Below are 20193 nucleotides of genomic sequence, written 5' to 3'. Positions count from 1 at the left end.
TCTTGGTCTAACATCATTTTGACTGCTACTACCATGAAATCTTGTATAAAAATTTGAAAAAATTTGGTCTGTGAAACGACATTTCCTTTAATTATGAGTTTGCGGACATCTGAAATAAGTCTAGACGGATACCTCAATTGCGACGAAGCCGGTTATACACTCGATTCACGAACAAGTCATTTATGCAGGAATTGTTGGTTTTTCGATTCCTTATTCACGAAGCAAAGTAGAACACATCCTTAGCTTGTGTGATGTGTCATTCATATATAAATGAAACGTCCTATCACCCTCCGCCAGTTTTCAAATAAATACGACAGTTTTCAAAAATAGCGCAGCAAATCTCAAATAAAATACACTCTGCATTAATGAAATTAAACAAAGTCATTTCATATAGTTGTATACAAAACTAATCAATGTGAAAAATATATTACAATTTACTTAAGAATGCTATGGCGACAACGATTTGTGTTAAGGAAGACAAAATCCCGCAGCGATGATTACTTAAGAATGCTAAACATTTCAACGATTTATAATAGTGAATGATAAATGCTGAACCGATTGTAAATAATTTTAGAATGTTTACCTCATTTAGTTGCAGCCCATCTAAAATGGACTTAGCATTATGAACTGTGACGTTTATTCTAGCCCAGCGACCGATCTTTGAAAAAACACAAATCGCAGGGCTACAATGTGAACACAATGGGATAATATGTTCTCACGCTCAAGCCTAACAAAAACAATATATCAGTAACACTACAACCTTTAATGAGCTTAGTCTACAAGTACTAAGTATGTAATAAACAAATACCTCAACAAATGGCCAAAATCCCTCGACTGTTTTCGTACCCTTACTCGAACGGTAGAGTTGATTGTACAAGTGTGCGAGCATAGCGGCACCCTATGCATAGTTGTCGACTGTGTCTAAGTCTTTCGGGTACTGCAGTCACATGTAACTTATTCTCGAACCAGAACAATCAGAAAATAAAGTAAGACCAAAAAAATAAAGAAGGAAGTCGCGCAACTCTTGGTCAGCTATTTCAGATGCACAAGTAACGAAGCGGCCTTCCCATTTATTACGAAAAGATGAGACTTTCATTGATGTGGAATTGATTCCACCAAAAATATATTGACTCCATTCGTCCATCGACATTCCTAAAAGGGCTGTGCATTTTTCTCTTGTGTTATAGTTTGAATCCTGTAATAGGACAACACTGTCACCGCAATTAAGGCCAGTTATCTGCGCCACATCTTCTAGGGTCATGGTGATCTCAAAAGAATCAAACTGGAATGTGTTTGTCTTATCATTGCACTTATTTACCAGGTGGGTCATGGTCTTCCAGCAAATTTCAAAATATTGTTGGTCCAAAAGGCCACCGAAGTGCATATTTTGTAATTGGTCCTTCTGATATGCACTCAGTTGACTATACCACGACAAAACTACAGGCCACTGACACCGACCTCTGAGCTTTTCACCTGGTGCTCTGCTTCTCTTCTGACTTCCCTGTAACACACAATAACATATTATTTGTATCAATTGTAAATTAGTATCATGTGTACTTATAAATAATATTCTACTAATCATAATAAATAATATTGGTTGCACACACACTATCACAGTAATCGCTATACATATTAATACCTAACACAATAATCGCTATCCAAAAATCGCTAAACATAGTATTAAATCTTCATAGACAGGACAAATTTATTTACCTTGGTCGCACTTTTCTCTTGTTCAACCAATCCCTCCAACCTAGGCCTTTCACGTTTGTCCACTGCCTCCCACTGCTTTTCCACTTCTACCGTCCCTAGCTCCATCACCGGTATCATCTGATTTTCAATTTGTTCCTTCCTTTCCCTTTATTTCTCTTCCTCCTCCTCCTTCTCCTTCCTTTCTCTTTCCTTCTTTTCCTCGTCCTCCTTCTCCTTCATTTGCCTTTCCTTCTCTTCCTCAAACTCCTTCTCCCTCCTTCGCCTTTCCTTTTCTTCCTTATTCTGAAGCTTATTTTGTTCCTTCCCTTCCTCCTCCTTATTCAATTGCCTTCGTCTCTCCTTCGCCTCCTTTATTTGTTTTACCCTCATTCGCATAGCGTTATGCTCATTCAACAATTTTCGCACTTCCATCTTAGCCTCCTCCATTAGATTCTTGCTTTTCCCTCTTCTCCTCGTTCTTTTTGTACCTTTCCCTCTCCTTTGCCTTCTTCCTTTGCCTTTTATTTTCATTCTCCTCCTTATTTCTTTGTTTTGCCTTCTCTTGGTCATATTTCTTCTGCATCTTTAGTTCTTCAGCGTTCTTTCTTTGGTTTGTAGCCTCAATATTTGATGGATAATCATCCGCATAATACGATTTCAACGTTTTTTTCCTGTCTTTATCATTCTCAATCTTAAGTATATTTTGGTACCTTTCAAAAAATTGAGATAGATGGGACTGACGGATCACTTTTCTAATACACAACCCATAGAACGATGGGGTATTTCTTCTCTAATGAGCCGCAGATATTGCTAACCTGCACAACACATTGATAATACAAATTATCTCATTTGTTAAACGATCATCATGATTACAAATCGTCGTAATATTTGGCTTCATAAGTACACATCATTGTAAGATTTAGCAAACTTACGTACAAATCGAGGTATCTTCATAAATACACATCGCTATTGCTTTGAATGCATAAATTGTCGCAGATTCAAACTTACAAATCATTGTATAAATCGCAACCTTCAGAATGCATAACGAAAGATTATACGAAATTCACCGAAATGATCAGAGTTTGGGTAGTCCAATTGTAGAGTAAGAAACACTCAGAATGTATACGCAACAGATGGTGGCAACAATGTTGCGACTGCGCATAAGACAGAAACAGATGCTCTGGCGGTAGCAGAAGAAAGGAAAGGATGCTTTGGCGGCAACAGAAGAAGGCAAAGTATGCTCCGATAGACTTTTCTGCTTAGGGCGAAAATGAATTGTTTTGAACTATTTAAATCCTACAACATAAAGCTTGCTACATACGCAAACTTTGCTGAAAATTTTGGCGCGATCACGATGGAGGGCAGTTTTATCCTTTTCACGAACCGCTGATTCAGTTTTCAAAATGGAGAGCATTTATGTCCGTTCCAGGAAGAGGAAAAGAATGGTGGTAAAGGGTACTTAAGTCTTTGTGATGGCACCAAATTACGATGTTATGTGATGCGGAACCTGCTCCGACATGAAATGGTTCTTTGAGGACACGCATGTTATGGTTTTCTTTGCTTTGACGAAGGTACTCTCCTGTACTTTTTTTTTTCTTTGATAAGCAAGCTAGGGGATAACCCGTGTGGGGTTTCAACATGAGAACCTTCCCCTGTGATAAACCCAGCCATCAGCCACAGGGTTGGTGTTCAATGTCTAGTTCACACACACACAGAGAGAGAGAGAGAGACCTGTGTGAGTGTATCTATGACATATGGACTGCCATTTTAGCTGCAAGTCCTTGGTGACAAAATTGGAGATGCTAGGGCATGTTTTTCCTTTTCATAAAGGACGGGAAAACCACCCTCAAGATCAGAGATATAGTCACTGGCTACACCAACCGTAATTACTATTGCTGTTCCGAGTGTAAACCTGCGGTGCACCCCTTGCCTTGAGGAAATAGCTAAGCTTCTGCTAAGCAAAGCTCTATCCTTTGCTCTCATTAATGCGAGGAGCTGACGCTCATGGGTGACCACCCGCCAAGTGGCCAAGGCCCCCTCCACTGCACCGAACCCCTTTGGGGCCTATAAACAAAGTAATATTACACTCAAAATTACATCACGTAGTGTCATTAAAAAAAAGTAAAAAGTGATTTTTTTAGCCATGACTAACCCTACCTTAGCTTTTGTAAGATTAGAGGTACATATATACCAAGAGTTGGCCTAGCCAAAAAATACATACTAGGTTCCAATCAGCAAAGTGCCACTATTTTCAGGAAGTCTACACGAAGGAAGCGTGAAACTGCCCACCTACCATACTTGTCATGTTGAGTGCAGTCAGGAAATTTGTCATCTATATCTCCCCCTCTCTCAGTTGTACGTGCCATTCAAACATGATACCATGGAAAAGAAATTGATACACGCAACACACAACCGAAGGTGGTCACCCTTGAGACGAGCAATCTTTTTGCTGAAAACCATGCCGTTTTTAGGGAAGCAGATCAGGTCATGCTGAACATGAGCGTTTTTTTGTTCATGCCGACAGCGTGGCCGTTTGTTTGCATTTTGGATGAATGCCACGTGGTTTTTTGACTTTTGAACTTTTTTAAATGCCAATCGGATGGCCACGATGTGAGCATGAGCAAAAACGCTCATGTTCAGCATGACTCACGTTTTTACGCGCCCAAATGCTAGCCGTTACAAAACAAGCCTGACTGCTTTCTTATTCACCATCTATATGTTCATAGAAAAATCTTGCAAAAAATAGGCAATTCCTTATTTCATTCTTCAAAAACATGAATCACTCAGGAGTTTGCAGCTTTGCCTTCACTTTTTCACTGCTTTTGGTCTCTCATGGCAGCGAAACGATGCTTGGAGCAGCAGCAGCAGCAGCGATACAAGTGCCAGCCGTGCTTGTGTTTGGAGATTCACTGGTTGACAATGGAAATAACAACAATCTTAAGTCATTAGCGAAATCCAATTTCCCTCCCTATGGAGTTGATTTCTCTCAGGGACCAACTGGCAGATTTGGCAATGGGAAAACAATAATCGACTTGTTATGTATGCACTTTCTTATCAGCACCACCATCACCTTCATCAATTTTTTTCTTACTTTCTTCCTAATGATGAGTTTCTCTTCAAATTGTAGGTGACCTGCTTGGTGTTCCATATCTTCCGCCATTTGAGGACCCTACCACAACGGGGACAAGAATACTTGGCGGAGTTAATTTTGCATCTGCAGCTGCTGGCATACTTGACGAGACTGGCCAAAACTTGGTACATGATTTTATATATGAAAATTAGTGTGTGTGTGTGTGTGTGTGTGTCCAGGGAGTGCTTAAGGAACACGAATCCCATCATTTGAAATATGATGGGTTCCATCATAGATTCAATCCTAACCATCCAATCTACTGCTTGATGATTCTGCTGGATGGCTAAGATTGAATGTATGATGAAACCCAAATGATATTTCAAATGATGGGATCCGTGTCCGTGCTTAAGTGCCTGGCTATGTGACACAGCCAATAACATGACGGCATTCTTTGTGGGGCCTGCAATCTGTTGTTGTGTGCCCATGCAATGCTGTCATGGGATTGGCTAGTGTCACATAGGCGCTCCTTGGATCCCAACTCGTGTGTGAGCACATTCATTGTGGTATTAAAGCATGAACTGTTTAATGCAACAGGGAGAACGCATAAGCTTGAGCCGGCAAGTGATAAATTTCGAGAGCATGTTGGAAGAACTAAGAAACCTAACAGGGAACGATTTCCAGCGGTACATAGCCAAGGCCATAGTTGTGCTGGTGTTTGGAAGCAATGACTATGCAAACAACTACTTGAATCCTTCTCTATACCAATCAAGCTACAACTACAACCCTCAGTCCTATGCAGACCTTCTCATCCAACACTACACAAGGCAGATACTGGTAAGGCAGCCGTTCCATCGCCTCATTCTCGCTCAGTTCAGAGAGAAAAACCATAGTGCATGTTCAAATATCGTTCATGCTCTGAAAATATCGTGAAAAAACAAATGTTTTATATTCATTCATGCTCTGAAGGGCATTTTAAACTTTAGCCACCATGATCGAGGATAATTAACCAGTTAATGCAATGGGTGCATATGGTTGGCTGCAGGCACTTCACAGTCTCGGTCTGAGGAGGTTCGCCATCGCCGGAATCGGCCCGCTCGGGTGCATACCCTACCAACTAGCAACAGGAGAGGCCCCAAGCGGCTCATGCGTAACGCGCGTCAATGAGATGGTTGGTTTGTTCAACAATGGGCTTGTGTCCCTTGTGAACGAGCTAAACTCAAACCATTCAGATGCAGTCTTCGTCTACGGAGACGTTTATCGAATAGTGGGGGACATACTCAACAACCCAGCTGCATACGGTCCAGATTTACTTCCCTATGTTCTACATGATTGCTTATATATATATATATATATATATATATATATATATATATATATATATATATATATATATATATATATATAGATAGATAGATAGATAGATATGAAAATGTGCAGGTGCATGATCACTTTCAAACATGACCAGAATGAACTGGCACTACGTTTGGCACAAGTTTGTGTCAAATAACACCTTTAGCGGTGACTTTTGTCGCCGGTGTTATGAGAAAATAATGACGCTGAGCGTCCATTGCTTGCACAATAGATGCTCAACCTTAGTTTGTTCTGGTCATGTTCGGAAGTGATCATGCTTATATATATAGAGAGAGAGAGAGAGAGAGTAGAGCGTAGGTGCTTTAACATTAAGTGTTTGTGATAAGTGTTTGATGGGTTTTTTTTGGATCTTTAGATGTTTTTTTTAGTAGTTCTGACCCCATAAATGTGTTGGCCATGATCTTTAAATGTGTTTTTTTTTCATGTGTTTTCGATGAAAAAAAAAATGATATTTGAAGCCTAAAAATTTTGCAAAGATTTTGGACCATTGATTTTTTTAACCTTATAAAAACCTAAACACGTGTAGAAATAGAACACTTCAAGAGCTGATCCCTATAAAATCAAGTATATAGATCACATCTGCACGGTCAGAATATATAAAAAAAAAAAAAACCTGGAAAACCCCTCAAGAACGTATCACAAGCACAAGCACCTACGCTCTATGCTCTACTACTCTCTCTCTCTCCTATATATATATATATATAAAGAGGGAAGTGTTACAATGCACACCCATTCATGCATTTTAATAATATGCACAATAATGTTTAAGACAGAAATTTTCCCATCAAAATGGGTCTTTTGTAATTAGTGCTTTGGTTTTCTTGTTATTTTACCAAAAGAATATTGTTTAATTTGAAAACATAATGTCCAATCTACCCTTTCTTTAAAATTACCTACCATTTGCCAAGCCTATCGTCCCCCTCACTCACCGATTGCCCACCGTTACTGGAAAGCCACAGGAAATTTCCTAAAATTAAATCTGTATTGGGTACCGGCAGTCTCCCTATCTCTACATTCCTAGACAATCTCATACTAGGGTATTTGATTTGGGTTTTAGGGTTTTGTTGAACATTTTGTATTGGTTATTTCCAGCTTGAGAATTTGGTTACTTTGTTTGGTGGTTGGTTTTTGTAGATTACTTGTTGAAGGGATTAAGTTTTCTGCTTCATTTTTCACCTTGGTTTTGCTTTCTCACCTATTCACCCTTCACTGTGAATGATTTTTTATAACATCTTCTCATGCTCAATTTTTATTTTTTTTTCCAACCAATTGTATGCTCAGAATGCTTTCTGCAAATTTCTGTCTTAAACATTATTGTGCATGTCATTAAAGTATGCATGAATGATTGTGCATTGTAACACTTTCATATATATGTATATATATAATCACTAGAATATGATAACTAATGTGTGAACTGTGATTTTCATGGATTTTTTGTTCTTTTCTCTTGAATCTAACCGTACAGATGTGATCTGCATGCTTGGTTTTATAAGAACCCGCTCTTGAATCGTCCGATTTTGATGCATAAATGAGATTTTTTAAGGCTTTAAAATCAATGGCTCATAATCTTCATAAATTTTTAAGCATTCAAAAATCACATTTTTCGTCGAAAATACATGATCCAATGGTTGATTCCTAGCAAATTCACCATGCCAAGCACATCCACATGGTTGGATTTTCAAAAATAGTGTTGGAAATTCCCATATTTCTAGTTCTCATATTCTAATGCTAAAATGGTTCCCTGAGCAGGAATTCTAAATGAGTCTTAATTTGGTACCAAAGTTTATATGCAGAAGAAAAGTTCCCTATCTCCTACCCCTAAAAAAGTGGGTCGTCCAAGAAAAGATGAAACTTTAAATAGTTTAATGGGAAAACCTGTTAGTGGTCTTTGATCTCATGATCTTAGATCCAGAATTGTTACGAAAAATAGAAGCCCATTGTAACACACAAATATTGTATTTGGCCTCGGAGTTTTTTTTGCTTTGGCGGTTTATCTCTTGGGAATAATCTTGTATTTCATGGATTAGCTTTCTTCTAGGAAGATAATTGTAAATTGATTTTTTAATTAATGAACTGGTAGGGGAAGATTGTGTACACAATTTTTGTGTGATGCTGCACCTGATCACTCATCATCTGCTGTTGGGCCCCCCACAGCTGACAGGCTGTATCCCAAAGATGGAAGGCGATCAGGTGTAGCAGCACACTAAAAGTTTGCAACCACATTGCTCCTGATCCTGCCTCTCCTACCAGCTTGCCTATAAAAGAAAAGAAAATTTGCACGCTAAAAAATATATCTACGCAGGTTTCACCGTAAGAGACAGAGGCTGCTGTGGAGTTCAGACCAATCTGGGGCAGATTGGTTGCCTTCCCCTTTCAATCCCTTGTTGCAACAGGACCCAGTACGTGTTCTGGGATGCCTTCCACCCTACTGAGGCGGTAAACTGGATTCTAGCTCAGAGGGTTTATGCTGGGCCTCCTTCTGATTGTTACCCAATCAATGTCTCTCAGCTGGCTATGATATAATCTAAGTGACAAATTGTGTATCTACAAGAACATTTCAAGTTCCGGATGCACCCACATGGATACAGACACATGTTCACATATTGAAATGTCATAGCTAAGTGGTATATAAATATATAGATTCTTAACTAAGTGGCCAGCTCTTCAAATCCATCCGTGCTTGCCAATCTGAATACATGCCTCACGTCAGAACAAAAATTATTATAGTTTATGTATGCGGCTAACCATGCAGGGAACTGATCAGAATCTCTACCATGACCCTAGCCTTTAAATATTTGACCTGGCCTCAAATTAACTCCTTTTTCTGATAATTGTTTAATGGATATTTTCTTTAGAAAAAAAAATTAACAATGACAACCTTGAAGATGATGGATGAGCCGACTGCAAAGTAACAAAATCAAACCATTCAAGATCAGTGCCGATGCCCAGCGAATCCGTTTTCAACAATTAATCGGCCATCCCCATATAGAGGTTTTTTTGTTCATTGTCATTATGCTCTCAGAAAACAAAAGCACGGAGCCATTAATATATATATATATATATATATATATATAATGTGAGCTACGCATCTTTCATTCTTTTTTTGCAAATCTAACCCTGCAGATGCGTTGAGCATGGTCCATTTGTCAGGAGTCGACTGTTGGACCATGCTTTTTCAACAAAAAACACGAGTTTTGGATGCTTGAATATTTATGAAAATTCTGTGCCATCCATTTTCAAGCCTTAAAAAAATCCTACTTATGCATCAAAATCAATTATTCAAGAGTCGTTCCCTAAAACCAAGCATATAGATCACATTCCTACAACAAAAAACCCATAAAAATCTTGGTTCACACTCTAATTCTTATATTTTCAGTTCTCATGTATATATAAATATAGGGTAGGTTTTTTTATGTTTTTTGAAAATTTCACCATACGGATGTGATTTAGATTTTTGGTTTTATAGAAACAAAATCTTGGATCATCCAATTATGATATATAAGGATCTTTTTAAGTGTTGAAAATCAGTGACTTGGAATTTTTATAAAATATTCAAGCATAAAAAATTGCATTTCTTGATCCCATTACGATGTTCCAACAATCAATTCCTAGCAAATGGACCATGTCAAATGCATATGTAGGGTTAGATTTGCAAAAAAACCTATGAAAATCATAGTTTATACTAGTAAACATATTTTGGTTTCCCTATATATAGGTTAATATTTGGTGCTATTGAAGTCATATAATTGTTGAGCTGAAAATCATAGTTTCAAGCTCTATCAACTCAATCTAACTACATAAATGTGTTAAACACTACTTGTTTCCTAAGTATAAACCTTGATTCATGTTATTTCGAACTAAAAATATGATTTTTTGAGTTATGAAATTAACTTGCTTACATGTTATAATCACATTATTCAAAACTCATTTTCTACTAAACAAAACTTGTAGAACACATCCATAAGGTCCAATTAATAACTACAAAAAAAGTCTAAAAAATATGAAAAGAAGGTTATTTATACTCAATTTTTGTGCCTTCAATAGCACCAAATATTTACCTCATATATCTATATATATAAGTTAAATCATGCACATGAAAGAAAAACACAAATAGGAAAAAAATGCACTGCATCGAGATTGATGTGGTTTGATCAATGTTATCTAGGCGTACTCTGCCCACAACAAAAAGTGGTGTCACTTGTTTGGATGGTCTCCCATGAAGCAACAAAGGTAGGTCTTTGCCGCTTTGTTCATAATTTTTGTATGTTTGCCCGTCTGTGGGTGTTGAGCGGTACTGTAGTTCAATTTTATCCCACTAAGCTTAAAGTATGTAGTCCAAAATTGACTCAAGAAAATCAAGTCTTGATCGCTCATAATGCTCCTTGGCATCCTGTGAAGCTTTACCACGTGACTCATAAGATGTTTAGCCATCTACTCGATCGAGTACTCTTGTGGCAACTTAATGAAGTAGGCATACTTTGAGAATATGTTTACCATTGTTATGACGACCTCTTTTCACTCACATGATGGTAGGGCTTCTATGAAGTCCATAGAAATATCTTGCAATGCTTGCTCAGGGATCAATAATGGTTGTAACAACCCTGGTAGTTTCATTGCATCAATTCATGTTGTATGACTTGCATTCCAAAATGTCATTTTGTGTGAAATATGACCAAGTTCATGAACTACTTAATTTTCGCATCAATTCATGAACTTGTACATAAACTTCCAGTTTTTTTGCTTCCTTGTTTTCTTTTTTTTTGTGTGTGTGTGAAGTGTACATGAACTCCTAGATGAATAACAACTATATAGCAAACTAAGCCAATTATATCAAGACTTGGGCATCCACGTAGAATAGCAAAACATGATCTCATTGTTTATTGCATCAAAACTAGGGGTGTCAACGTTTTTGGGTTTGGTTCAGACCCAGGTGAAACCAAACTTGGACTAGTTTTTTGGGTATGGTATCAGGACAGGAGCCTGGTCTAATCGAGTCCACTATAAGAAAAACCATACTCAAACCCGATAAGAACTACATGAACCAAACCCACACCATATCCGGTAAAACCATATTTTTATCATTTTTACATTGAAAATTTATAGGTCTTAATCGGAACTTAGGTTGGGTCTGGATCTGGTATAAAATTTCACAAATTATACCTAGGTTCATGTATTAATCAACACCATCAAGGTGCGTTTAGCCGATTATTGTTTTTGTTTCTTTCTTTTTTGGTATTTTTCTTTGCAAATCTTTTTGTCTCTAGTTTTTGTGTCTTTGGTTTTGTATTTGGTCTTTGACAATCTAATTGTTTCTAACATTGTACCAAGCTTGTCCCAGGTATATCAAGAATAAAATTTGAGATGAGGTCCTACCAGGAAATGGTTGTCATTCCGATGAAGCAGATGGAGAAAGATAATCAGCAACTTAATTGGTACAAGAACAAAGTTGCAAGGGGACAACAGGAATCAAAGACTTTGAAGGAGACTGTAATGGTTGTTGGGAAGAAATTGCATTCAAAAGAACTGGAAAATAAGATAGTGAGGGAGATATCCAAAATGCAGCATGAAGAAAGTAGAAAGGAGGTATATTCTGCTGTTATATATTTGGTTCAATTATATGTTATTTGAGTATATCTTTGTTCTATGTTACATTGTTGTGTCTGTACCTTTTCCTTTCACAAGAAAAATGTTTGTTTAGTTTGATGTATGTGTGTTTGATTGACTTGATACATGGATGCACAAGAGCAATTCTATAGGAAACAAATATAGGAGCTTCATGAGATGGTTGCAGCTAAAGAAATAGAACTCGAGAAATCGCAAGAGAAAATTAGGAATTCTACTCTGGAAGATTACCACAACCAGTTGGAGCATAGACAAGCTGCATTTTCAAGAGTGGATTCTGGAAATAGTAAACAAGAACATCACTTGAGGTAAACTCTGTTAAGATTAATGTAATATTGTGATTTAATTACTGAGGTATACTTGTTGTTTTCTTTCTTTTTATCCTTTTTTATTTCTAGGTATACCTATTAGGTATTTAGTACTTATATTGAGTATACTTGTAGGGTTAGAATAGTTTTTTTTAATTTGTATTTTTGTGTTTATTTTTTAGTCATTATTTAATGACTAATATTTATATTTTTCCTTTTTGGTCAAATTGATTTGGCCAAGCTGGCCATTAGGACTATGCATAACGGCTAGTTGGAGGAGCTCCAACTAGCTGTTAGGCTAGTCGTCTCCTTTTCTCTCTCACACACCATTATATAAAGGGTGCATATGTGTGCATCTTAGTGAGAGAGGGTGTATGTATGTAGAGTGTGTGTGTATGAGTGTTGTAATGAGGTGTTCTTGTATATTTAATTTTTTATGTCTTGTTTTTCTTCATGGCTATGCATAGTTTATTGTATCTAGTCAAATGAATGGACTTCATTTATGTTGTCTTTGTTTATGCTTCTTGTCCCTCGAGTTTCTTGCCATTTCATGACAAACTCTGGAAGCGCCCTGACATCTTAACTATTGCAAGTTTGTGACCAGTAATCTTTAGATGAAGACGAAGTTGCTAACAAGGATTGAGTAGCAAAATGAATTATTATGGTTTCATTGGGTGTCGAAATCTAATGAGAAAGACCCCCTTTTTATCGTCTTAGAGTTGGGTGATGCAAAGGCAGAAAGAAGCATGCTCAATTGTTCTGGGTAGTTCTGCAGATAAACAAACGGATTACATGGTTCCATTTTAAGGAACTACAAGGAGGGAACTAATGCAGACTTGATGAGTGCAGTGAATAGGGACTGAAAGATTGTGATCTAACTTAAAATCTAAGTCACATGGGTATGGGTACGGGTGCAGGTACGGAGGGTACGACAATAATTCCAAAAAATGTTGGGTACAGGGACACGACAGTATATATATATATATATAAAATAAATTCCAAAAATCAAAATCTATTATTCCAATAAAACAACATAAATTGATTTATCATTTAAATAATTAACATTTAACAACCAACTAAACTAGTATTAGAACATGCTAATGACTTTTATTCAAAGAATCAAAATTCAATAACAAGTAAAGCTACAACTACAACTAGGAAATTAAAATTTAAGAAACAAGTTATAATAAGGTAATAACAATTTCAGGTAATTAATTAAATATATAATACCTAACAATTAGCACTTAGAAAACATAACTATAGAAAAAAATTCATTAACATAGTATCAACTATCAAGTTAGCAAATAACACGCTTACCAAAAAGAGGGAATCGAGAGAGACACCTTAACCCCTCTCTACATGAGGAACAATCTGTTGATAAGAATATGGTCTTTGTCGAGAAGGAGACAAAGATGAGAGAGGAGAGAGGCGAGTTGAGAGAGATAAAGTAACCCCTCTCTACATGAGGAACAATCTGTTGCAAACAATATGGTCTTTGTCGAGGAGACAAAGATGAGAGAGGATGAGTCGAGGGGGAGATAGAGACAAGAGTACTTGAGCTGCACAAAGTGGGCAACATTGTGAGGGGTTGAGAGGCGCTGTGAGGGGCTAAGAGAGGCAGCGCTATGAGGGGCAGTGGGTGCTGAGAGAGAGAGAGAGTCGGAGGGTTAGGGCAGAGAGAGCCGAGAGAGAGAGAGGTGTTAAAATACATTGTATATGTATATATATACCTGATATATGTATATATATATATATATATATATATATATATATCAGGGGTATTTTGGTTATTGTATATATTGTAATAAATACTGTCCAATAGGGATTGTATTGTCCTTTTTATTTTTCTTTTATTTATTTTTGCTTTTTATTTAAATTTTTTTTTAGATTGTTGGGAAGCAGTCCAACTAGTTGTTGGACTGCTTCCAACAGTCATATTTCTAACCGTTGGAGGCAGTCCAACAGTTGTTGGACTACTTTCCTTCTCAACCCTTTTTTGTTGTATATTATGCTATATATATAGAGCCTCTTGTAAAGTATTTAGGTACGCTTTTGAGCATATTTGTGTGAATACAAAAAAGCATTTATTTTACATTGTGTTCTTGTGAAATTTGTTATCTCTTTTGTGAGATTATATTTGGTCCATTAAAGACCATATTGTAATTGTGCACTTGTGTAGCTTTTTGTTGGCATTGTGATTATGCACTTCTTGTTTCATTTCATGGTATAAGAGCTTTGGGCTTTTGTAGTGTTGAAAATTATCTTGGGTATACTCGCTTTATGGTGGTAGTCTTTAAACTTTGTCTTTCAACCACAAGTTTATTTCTTCAACATGGGTGAAAGGGAATTTGCCTCTGTCATCTCCTACAAGATCAACGAAAATAACTAATTGATATGGGCTACCGCAATGGAAAACCATATCAAGGGGAAAAAGCTTTGGGGTTTTGTTAGTGGAACCACTAATAAACCTCAACTAAAGCTAATGAAAAGATAAGGAGATCTCTGAAGAAGAAAAGGAAAAGACTTTACAAGAATATCAAGAAAAAATGGAGGATTGGGAGGCCAACAATGCTCAAATACTCTCATGGTTTATGAATACCATAGAATTCAAGATTGCAACTAACATCATCAAGTTGAAAAAAACATGTGATTGATGAATCTTCTTAAAGAGTACATTCATCCAAAAGGATATGGCTAGACTATATTATCTCCAATACATGGTACGCACTACCAAACAAGGGTGTAAGAGTTTTTTATGGTCTTTTATCTCTTATTTGGGATCAATTGGCTACGTTGTAACCAAAATAAGAAGGTTCAGATGTTGAGATGAGAAAACAACAAGTTGAAAGAGAAAATATTTATCTTTTCTATATGGTGTTCGATCAGAATTTGAGCAAATTAGGTCCTCTTTACTTTATAGGACCTCATCTCCTTCTATAAGTGATGCTCTTGCCCAAATATGTTAAGAATAAACTAGACTTGGAATACACAAGTCTAGTGATGAGGTGCTTGCCATATCAAGACCCGAAAGTTTTGTAAAAACTTATAGACCTACCCACTTCGAGAAAAAATTTAATGGAGGAGGATATAATGGAGAAGGACATAATGGGGGAGGATACAAAGGAGAATATAAGAGAGGAAATTTTACTTGTCACTATTGTAAAAAACTAGGACACATAAGACCGGATTGTCCCAAACTCAAAAAGGTTGCCACGGTAAGTGTAGAGTTTCAAGAATCAAAGAAATGGAGCAACTTCAATTATTTGACAATTGCTCAAATTGCGAAGGTCGTTTCACAAATACTAAAAGCCATTCCCTCTACATTTGGTGTCGTCGTCTCTTCTTCTCCTCCAGATAAGTCATCTTGGATTTTGGATTCGGAAGCTTCTTTTCACATGACTCATAATGAATCACTAGTATCTGATTGCATTAATTCATATTTTTTATGTGTGTCAACCGTCGATGGTACTTTTTTAAAAGTTAAAAGTATAGGAAATCTTAATAATGATTCAAAAAAATTCTTTGTTCCAAATGTCAGGGCTATTCTAAAACTTGATTCAAATATTTTCTCAGTTTTTCAAATTTTTTATTATGGGTGTAAAGTATTATTTTTATCTAAGGCTTGTTAGGTGCAAGATCTCCCGTCAGAGAAGCTAATTGGACAAGGCCATAGAAGAAGGAACCTTTACTATATGGACTCTTTATGTCTTCCTAAAGAATCTTTTTGTAACCATATCCAAGAAATTAATTTGGATCTTTGGCATAAAAGATTAAGACATCAAGTGTATCCAAACTATCTCTTTTTTCATTTTTGAAAATATTTTGTAAGAAAAAAAAATCGTATTTGAAGATTATATATTTGAAAAAATACAAATGATACCTTTTGGGTCTAGAACTTCTTTAATTAATGAAAATTTTGAATTAGTGCATTCGGATGTATGAGGTCCCACTCCCGTTATGTCAAAAGGTGGTTATTTATACTATATTACATTCATAGATTATTTTAGTAGACGCACTTGAATCTACTTCTTTAGACTCAAATCTGAAGTTTTTCGTATTTTAAAAATTTTCATAATCTTGTTAAAAATCAATTCAAAACAAATATTAAGATCTTTCACTTTGACTTGGGCGAGAGTTTCTTTCAAATGATTTCCAATCATATCTAAAAATCCATAGTATTTTACACCAAAAATCTTGTACAAGGACCCCCCAACAAAATAAAATTTTTGAAAGAAAACATCGTTATTTAACAAAAGAAAATTATTGAAACTAATAGGACACTACTTATTTCAAAATAAGTTCCAAAGCAGTTTTGGACCAAAGTTGCCCTCACTGCGGTTTATTTAATAAATAGAATGCCTTCTCAAATTTTAGAAAACAAAATTTAAATTGAAAAACTCTTTAAGATTTCACCTGATTTAAAAGGATTAAGGATTTTCGGATGCAAGTGTTTTGTACTTCTTGAAGAGTACAACAAACTCTTTCCTAAAGCTATTGAATGTATTTTTTTTGGGTATGCTGAAAATAAAAAGGCTATTGATGCTATGATTCTAAAAATGGTAAGCTTTATATATCTAGAAATGTAACATTTCTTGAAAAAAGAAAAAAGTATTTGATCTTGAAAAAACTAAGAATCCCAGTATGCCTTCTTGTTTGACTTATTGCCTAAATCCAACATTGAAAATGATGATAAAGATAATGATAATGTTGAGTCAAATGATGAACCAAGTGAAAGAAAGAGAATCAACTCATAACATTATACACTACTCTAGCTGTAATAATGGAGAGCATCCATGTGCTTTTGAGAAATATAGTCAACCAATAAATGTAGAAGAATCTAGGGTTAGATAATCTGTACGAATACCTAAACTGCCAAATAGGTTTGTCTCCTATGAATCCTTCTCCTCAAATTATAGGACATGTCTTCTACCTATCCACTTATAGCATGAACCATCCAACTATAGGAAAGCTAAAGACATAAGAGAATGGGTACAAGCTATAAAAATAGAATTAGATGCTCTACATAAGACTTATACTTGGGAAGTTCAATATCTTTCTAAGGAAAATAAAACAATAGGATGTAGATGGGTATTTAAGGTCAAAACACAGAGTGATGGGTCTCTAAAAAGATATAAAGCAAGATTAGTTACAAAAGGGTATTCCCAAGAATATGGTATGGATTATGATGAAACCTTTACCCTGGTTGCCCGCATAACCACCGTTAGGACTTTAGTTGCAGTAGCATCCATTAAGAAATGACTTATATATCAGTTTGATGTTAAGAATGCTTTCTTAAATGAAAATTTAAATGAATAAGTTTGCATCGATCCTCTCCCTGATCTGACTATTGCAAATGGTATGGTTCTTCGTCTTCGAAAGGCTTTATATGAGCTTAAACAAGCTCCTAAAGCGTGGTATGATCGGTTTAGTGGAACTACGATAAATTTTGGATTTAAATCCTGTTATATTGACGCTGCACTTTTTGTAAGATCTGCAGGTACTTTGTTTATCATTTTGCTCTTCTATGTTGTTGATATAATCATCACTGAGAATGATCAGAGGGAAATTGAAGAAATTAAAATTATGTTTAAAAAAACTTTTGATATAACTGACCTTGGTTTTTTTAGATATTTTCTAGGTATTAAAGTAACATATTCGCGAAGAGAATACATTTTGTCTCAAATAAAGTTTGCAGTTGATATTGTTGCGCAATCAGAAATCATAGACACAAAATATGCTGACACTCTTGAAGTAATAAATGTTAAAATGAGAGCTGAAGACTGAGTTTTACTACATGATCCAACTCCTTATAGGCAACTTATCGGGTCACTAATGTATTTATCCATTACTAGATTGGATATTGGTCTTGTAGTATATACTATAAGTCAGTTTCAACATGCGTCTACATCTGTTCACATGAGTGTCGTGTTAAAAATAGTTCAATACATCAAGAAGACAATATCTAAAGGGTTAATTTTATCATCTTCATCACCTTTAAATCTCATTACTTATACTAATTTCGACGGGGGGGGGAGATTTCAATAATCGACACTCAACCAAAGGTTTTTGTGTGTTTGTAGGTGATTTTTTATTTTTTGGAGATGCAAAAAGCAGCAAAAAGTGTCTTTATCTTCCATAGAAGCTAAATATAGGGCGATGACTACAACAACAACCGAGGTCATGTGGATGAGATCATTACTTTCAGACATGGGTGCTGATGTTTTAGAACCTTTAAAGTTATGCTGCAACAACAAAAATGTCATATATATAGCCAGTAACCATACATTTCATGAAAGAATAAATCATATCGAGATAGATTGTCACTATGTTCGAGAAGAATACTTGAAAGAGATGATTACTTTACCATATGTTCAGTCTGAGTTTCAGATTGCAAACTTCTTCACCAAAGCTCTTCCTTTACCTCGATTTTTGTTTTTTCTTAACAAACTTTCGATGATCTCACAGTAAGTTTGATAGGGAGTTTTAATATATATATATATATATATATATATATATATATATATATATATATATATATATATATATATATATATATATATATATATATATATATTAGGAGTATGTTGGTCATTGTATATGTTGTAATAAATACAGTCCTAGGGATTGTATTGTCTTTTTTGTTTTTCTTTTATTTATTTTTCCTTTTTATTTAAATTATTATTTTTAGACTATTGCTCTCAATGGTCATATTTCTGACCGACGGAGCTTCTCAGCCTTTTTTTTGCTGTATGTTATGATCTATATATAGTGCCTCTTGTAAAGTATTTAGGCACGTTTTTGAGCATATTTGTGTGAATACAAAAAAGCATTTATTTTACATTGTGTTCTTGTGAAATTTGTTATGTCTTTTGTGAGATTGTATTCCGCCCATTAGAGACCATGTTGTGATTGTGAACTTGTGTAGCCCTTTGTTAGCATTGTGATCGTGCACTTCTTGTTTCATTTCAAGAGGAAGTGGTTGGGGGGAGGGGGGGAGAATCCAACACGGGTCGGGTTTTTTTTACCCGACCTGATGCAATGCGGCAAGTCTAGTGGTGGTACCCGTGTCGACACGGGTACCGCTCTCCAAATGGAGTGTCCGCATTACATAGCTTAGAATTAGCGTTGTACAAGAATGAATGGGATAATTGGATTCAGAACCCCAACACTTTGTAAGGGGACGCAGCCTAATGAAGATGTCTTGCCTGGTGAATTTATTAGCATTGTTTTGCTATATGTCGATACAAATTTTCTCATTTCATAAAAGGTTGATTGAAGTGCATCTTTAAGTATCTTTTGAAACTGTCTTTTCTTGTCTTGCTTCGAACATTGCTTCCAATTGATATTATCAGGCTAGTTTTCAATTTCACATGCTACAACATATAAGAAGACCTCCTTGGGTACTCTTTCTATTCTCCTCTAGGGTATGTTAGTGAACCACCCTTGTGTTTTTTTCCGTAAAGGACAAGTACATGGACCTTGAAGCAGGCTCGTATCATCAACTTACCATGAGATGAGCACCATCTATTTTTGTCTTCTTGGCTCAAATATCATCCAGTAGGATTGACTTAACATCACTTAGTTGTGCAATGGGGTCCATTGCATTGATTGTCTTCCATCTCTGTGGATTCTTGTCAGTGTGGTAAAGTATTGTTGGCTTGTTGGTTTTCTCTAGGCCCTTGCTTATGGCCTATGGGATACCACGTTACAATTTGTCAGACAAAAGGGTTGCATAAAGTTATTTTATATCAGTTAATGTTTCTAAACTAGAAAGCTGCTAGATTGGTAGGAAGTTACGTTCTTTCTGCTCATTTAATTTGTTATGCATTTGTTTACCAGGGATGAAGAAATTTCCAAGGTGGAACACATTCTTATGGCTCAGTCAAAATGGGTAGAGTATGAGCTGGAGAGGCAGAAATTGATTAAGAAGCATGACGAGATGAGGACTGAGTTCAAGAGCAAGCAGCTCGAGCAAGAAGTTGAATTGGAGCCGTGACCCGGTCGCTAGACAAGTACATGGCACAGGCACATGAATCATCTGCCGAAAATGCCTGACTACAATTCCTAACTCTTGTTTGGAAATGGAAATCTTTCCTCTATACCCTGTGAACATGTTGAGCTTTTCTGTTG

The 20193-nt window shown here is 36.1% G+C and overlaps 2 protein-coding genes across 2 annotated transcripts; both read left to right on the top strand.

Annotated features, from left to right (window-relative positions):
- The first annotated feature begins 4538 nt into the window (after positions 1 to 4538).
- LOC149848427 (GDSL-like Lipase/Acylhydrolase superfamily protein) lies at positions 4539 to 8656 on the top strand. Its single transcript, XM_090004302.1, has 5 exons — positions 4539 to 4731; positions 4820 to 4947; positions 5357 to 5596; positions 5805 to 6060; positions 8436 to 8656. The coding sequence occupies exons 1-5, from the start codon at positions 4539 to 4541 to the stop codon at positions 8654 to 8656; spliced, it is 1038 nt and encodes a 345-aa protein (XP_089860428.1).
- A 2856-nt stretch (positions 8657 to 11512) lies between these two features.
- LOC149848426 (protein SUPPRESSOR OF GENE SILENCING 3 homolog) lies at positions 11513 to 20059 on the top strand. The gene is made up of 3 exons (XM_090004290.1): positions 11513 to 11716; positions 11903 to 12063; positions 19903 to 20059. The coding sequence occupies exons 1-3, from the start codon at positions 11513 to 11515 to the stop codon at positions 20057 to 20059; spliced, it is 522 nt and encodes a 173-aa protein (XP_089860416.1).
- Positions 20060 to 20193: the final 134 nt, after the last annotated feature.

This window comes from Nuphar pumila, chromosome 1 (assembly GCF_984573655.1).
Source record: "Nuphar pumila chromosome 1, dmNupPumi1.hap1.1, whole genome shotgun sequence".
Lineage (NCBI taxonomy): Eukaryota > Viridiplantae > Streptophyta > Magnoliopsida > Nymphaeales > Nymphaeaceae > Nuphar > Nuphar pumila.
The sequence above is the reverse complement of the archived record's forward strand: the minus strand, read 5'-3'. Positions and strand labels throughout refer to the sequence as shown.

Bases quoted from the DNA above. Each gene is read 5' to 3' on its own strand.
- LOC149848427 (XM_090004302.1), top strand. From the start codon at position 4,539: ATGCTTGGAGCAGCAGCAGCAGCAGCGATACAAGTGCCAGCCGTGCTT. The intron at 4,732-4,819 runs GTATGCACTTTC...TTCAAATTGTAG, and splicing joins AACAATAATCGACTTGTTAT to GTGACCTGCTTGGTGTTCCA. The intron at 6,061-8,435 runs GTCCAGATTTAC...ATATCTACGCAG, and splicing joins CAACAACCCAGCTGCATACG to GTTTCACCGTAAGAGACAGA.
- LOC149848426 (XM_090004290.1), top strand. From the start codon at position 11,513: ATGGTTGTCATTCCGATGAAGCAGATGGAGAAAGATAATCAGCAACTT. The intron at 11,717-11,902 runs GTATATTCTGCT...AAACAAATATAG, and splicing joins ATGAAGAAAGTAGAAAGGAG to GAGCTTCATGAGATGGTTGC. The intron at 12,064-19,902 runs GTAAACTCTGTT...TTTGTTTACCAG, and splicing joins AAACAAGAACATCACTTGAG to GGATGAAGAAATTTCCAAGG.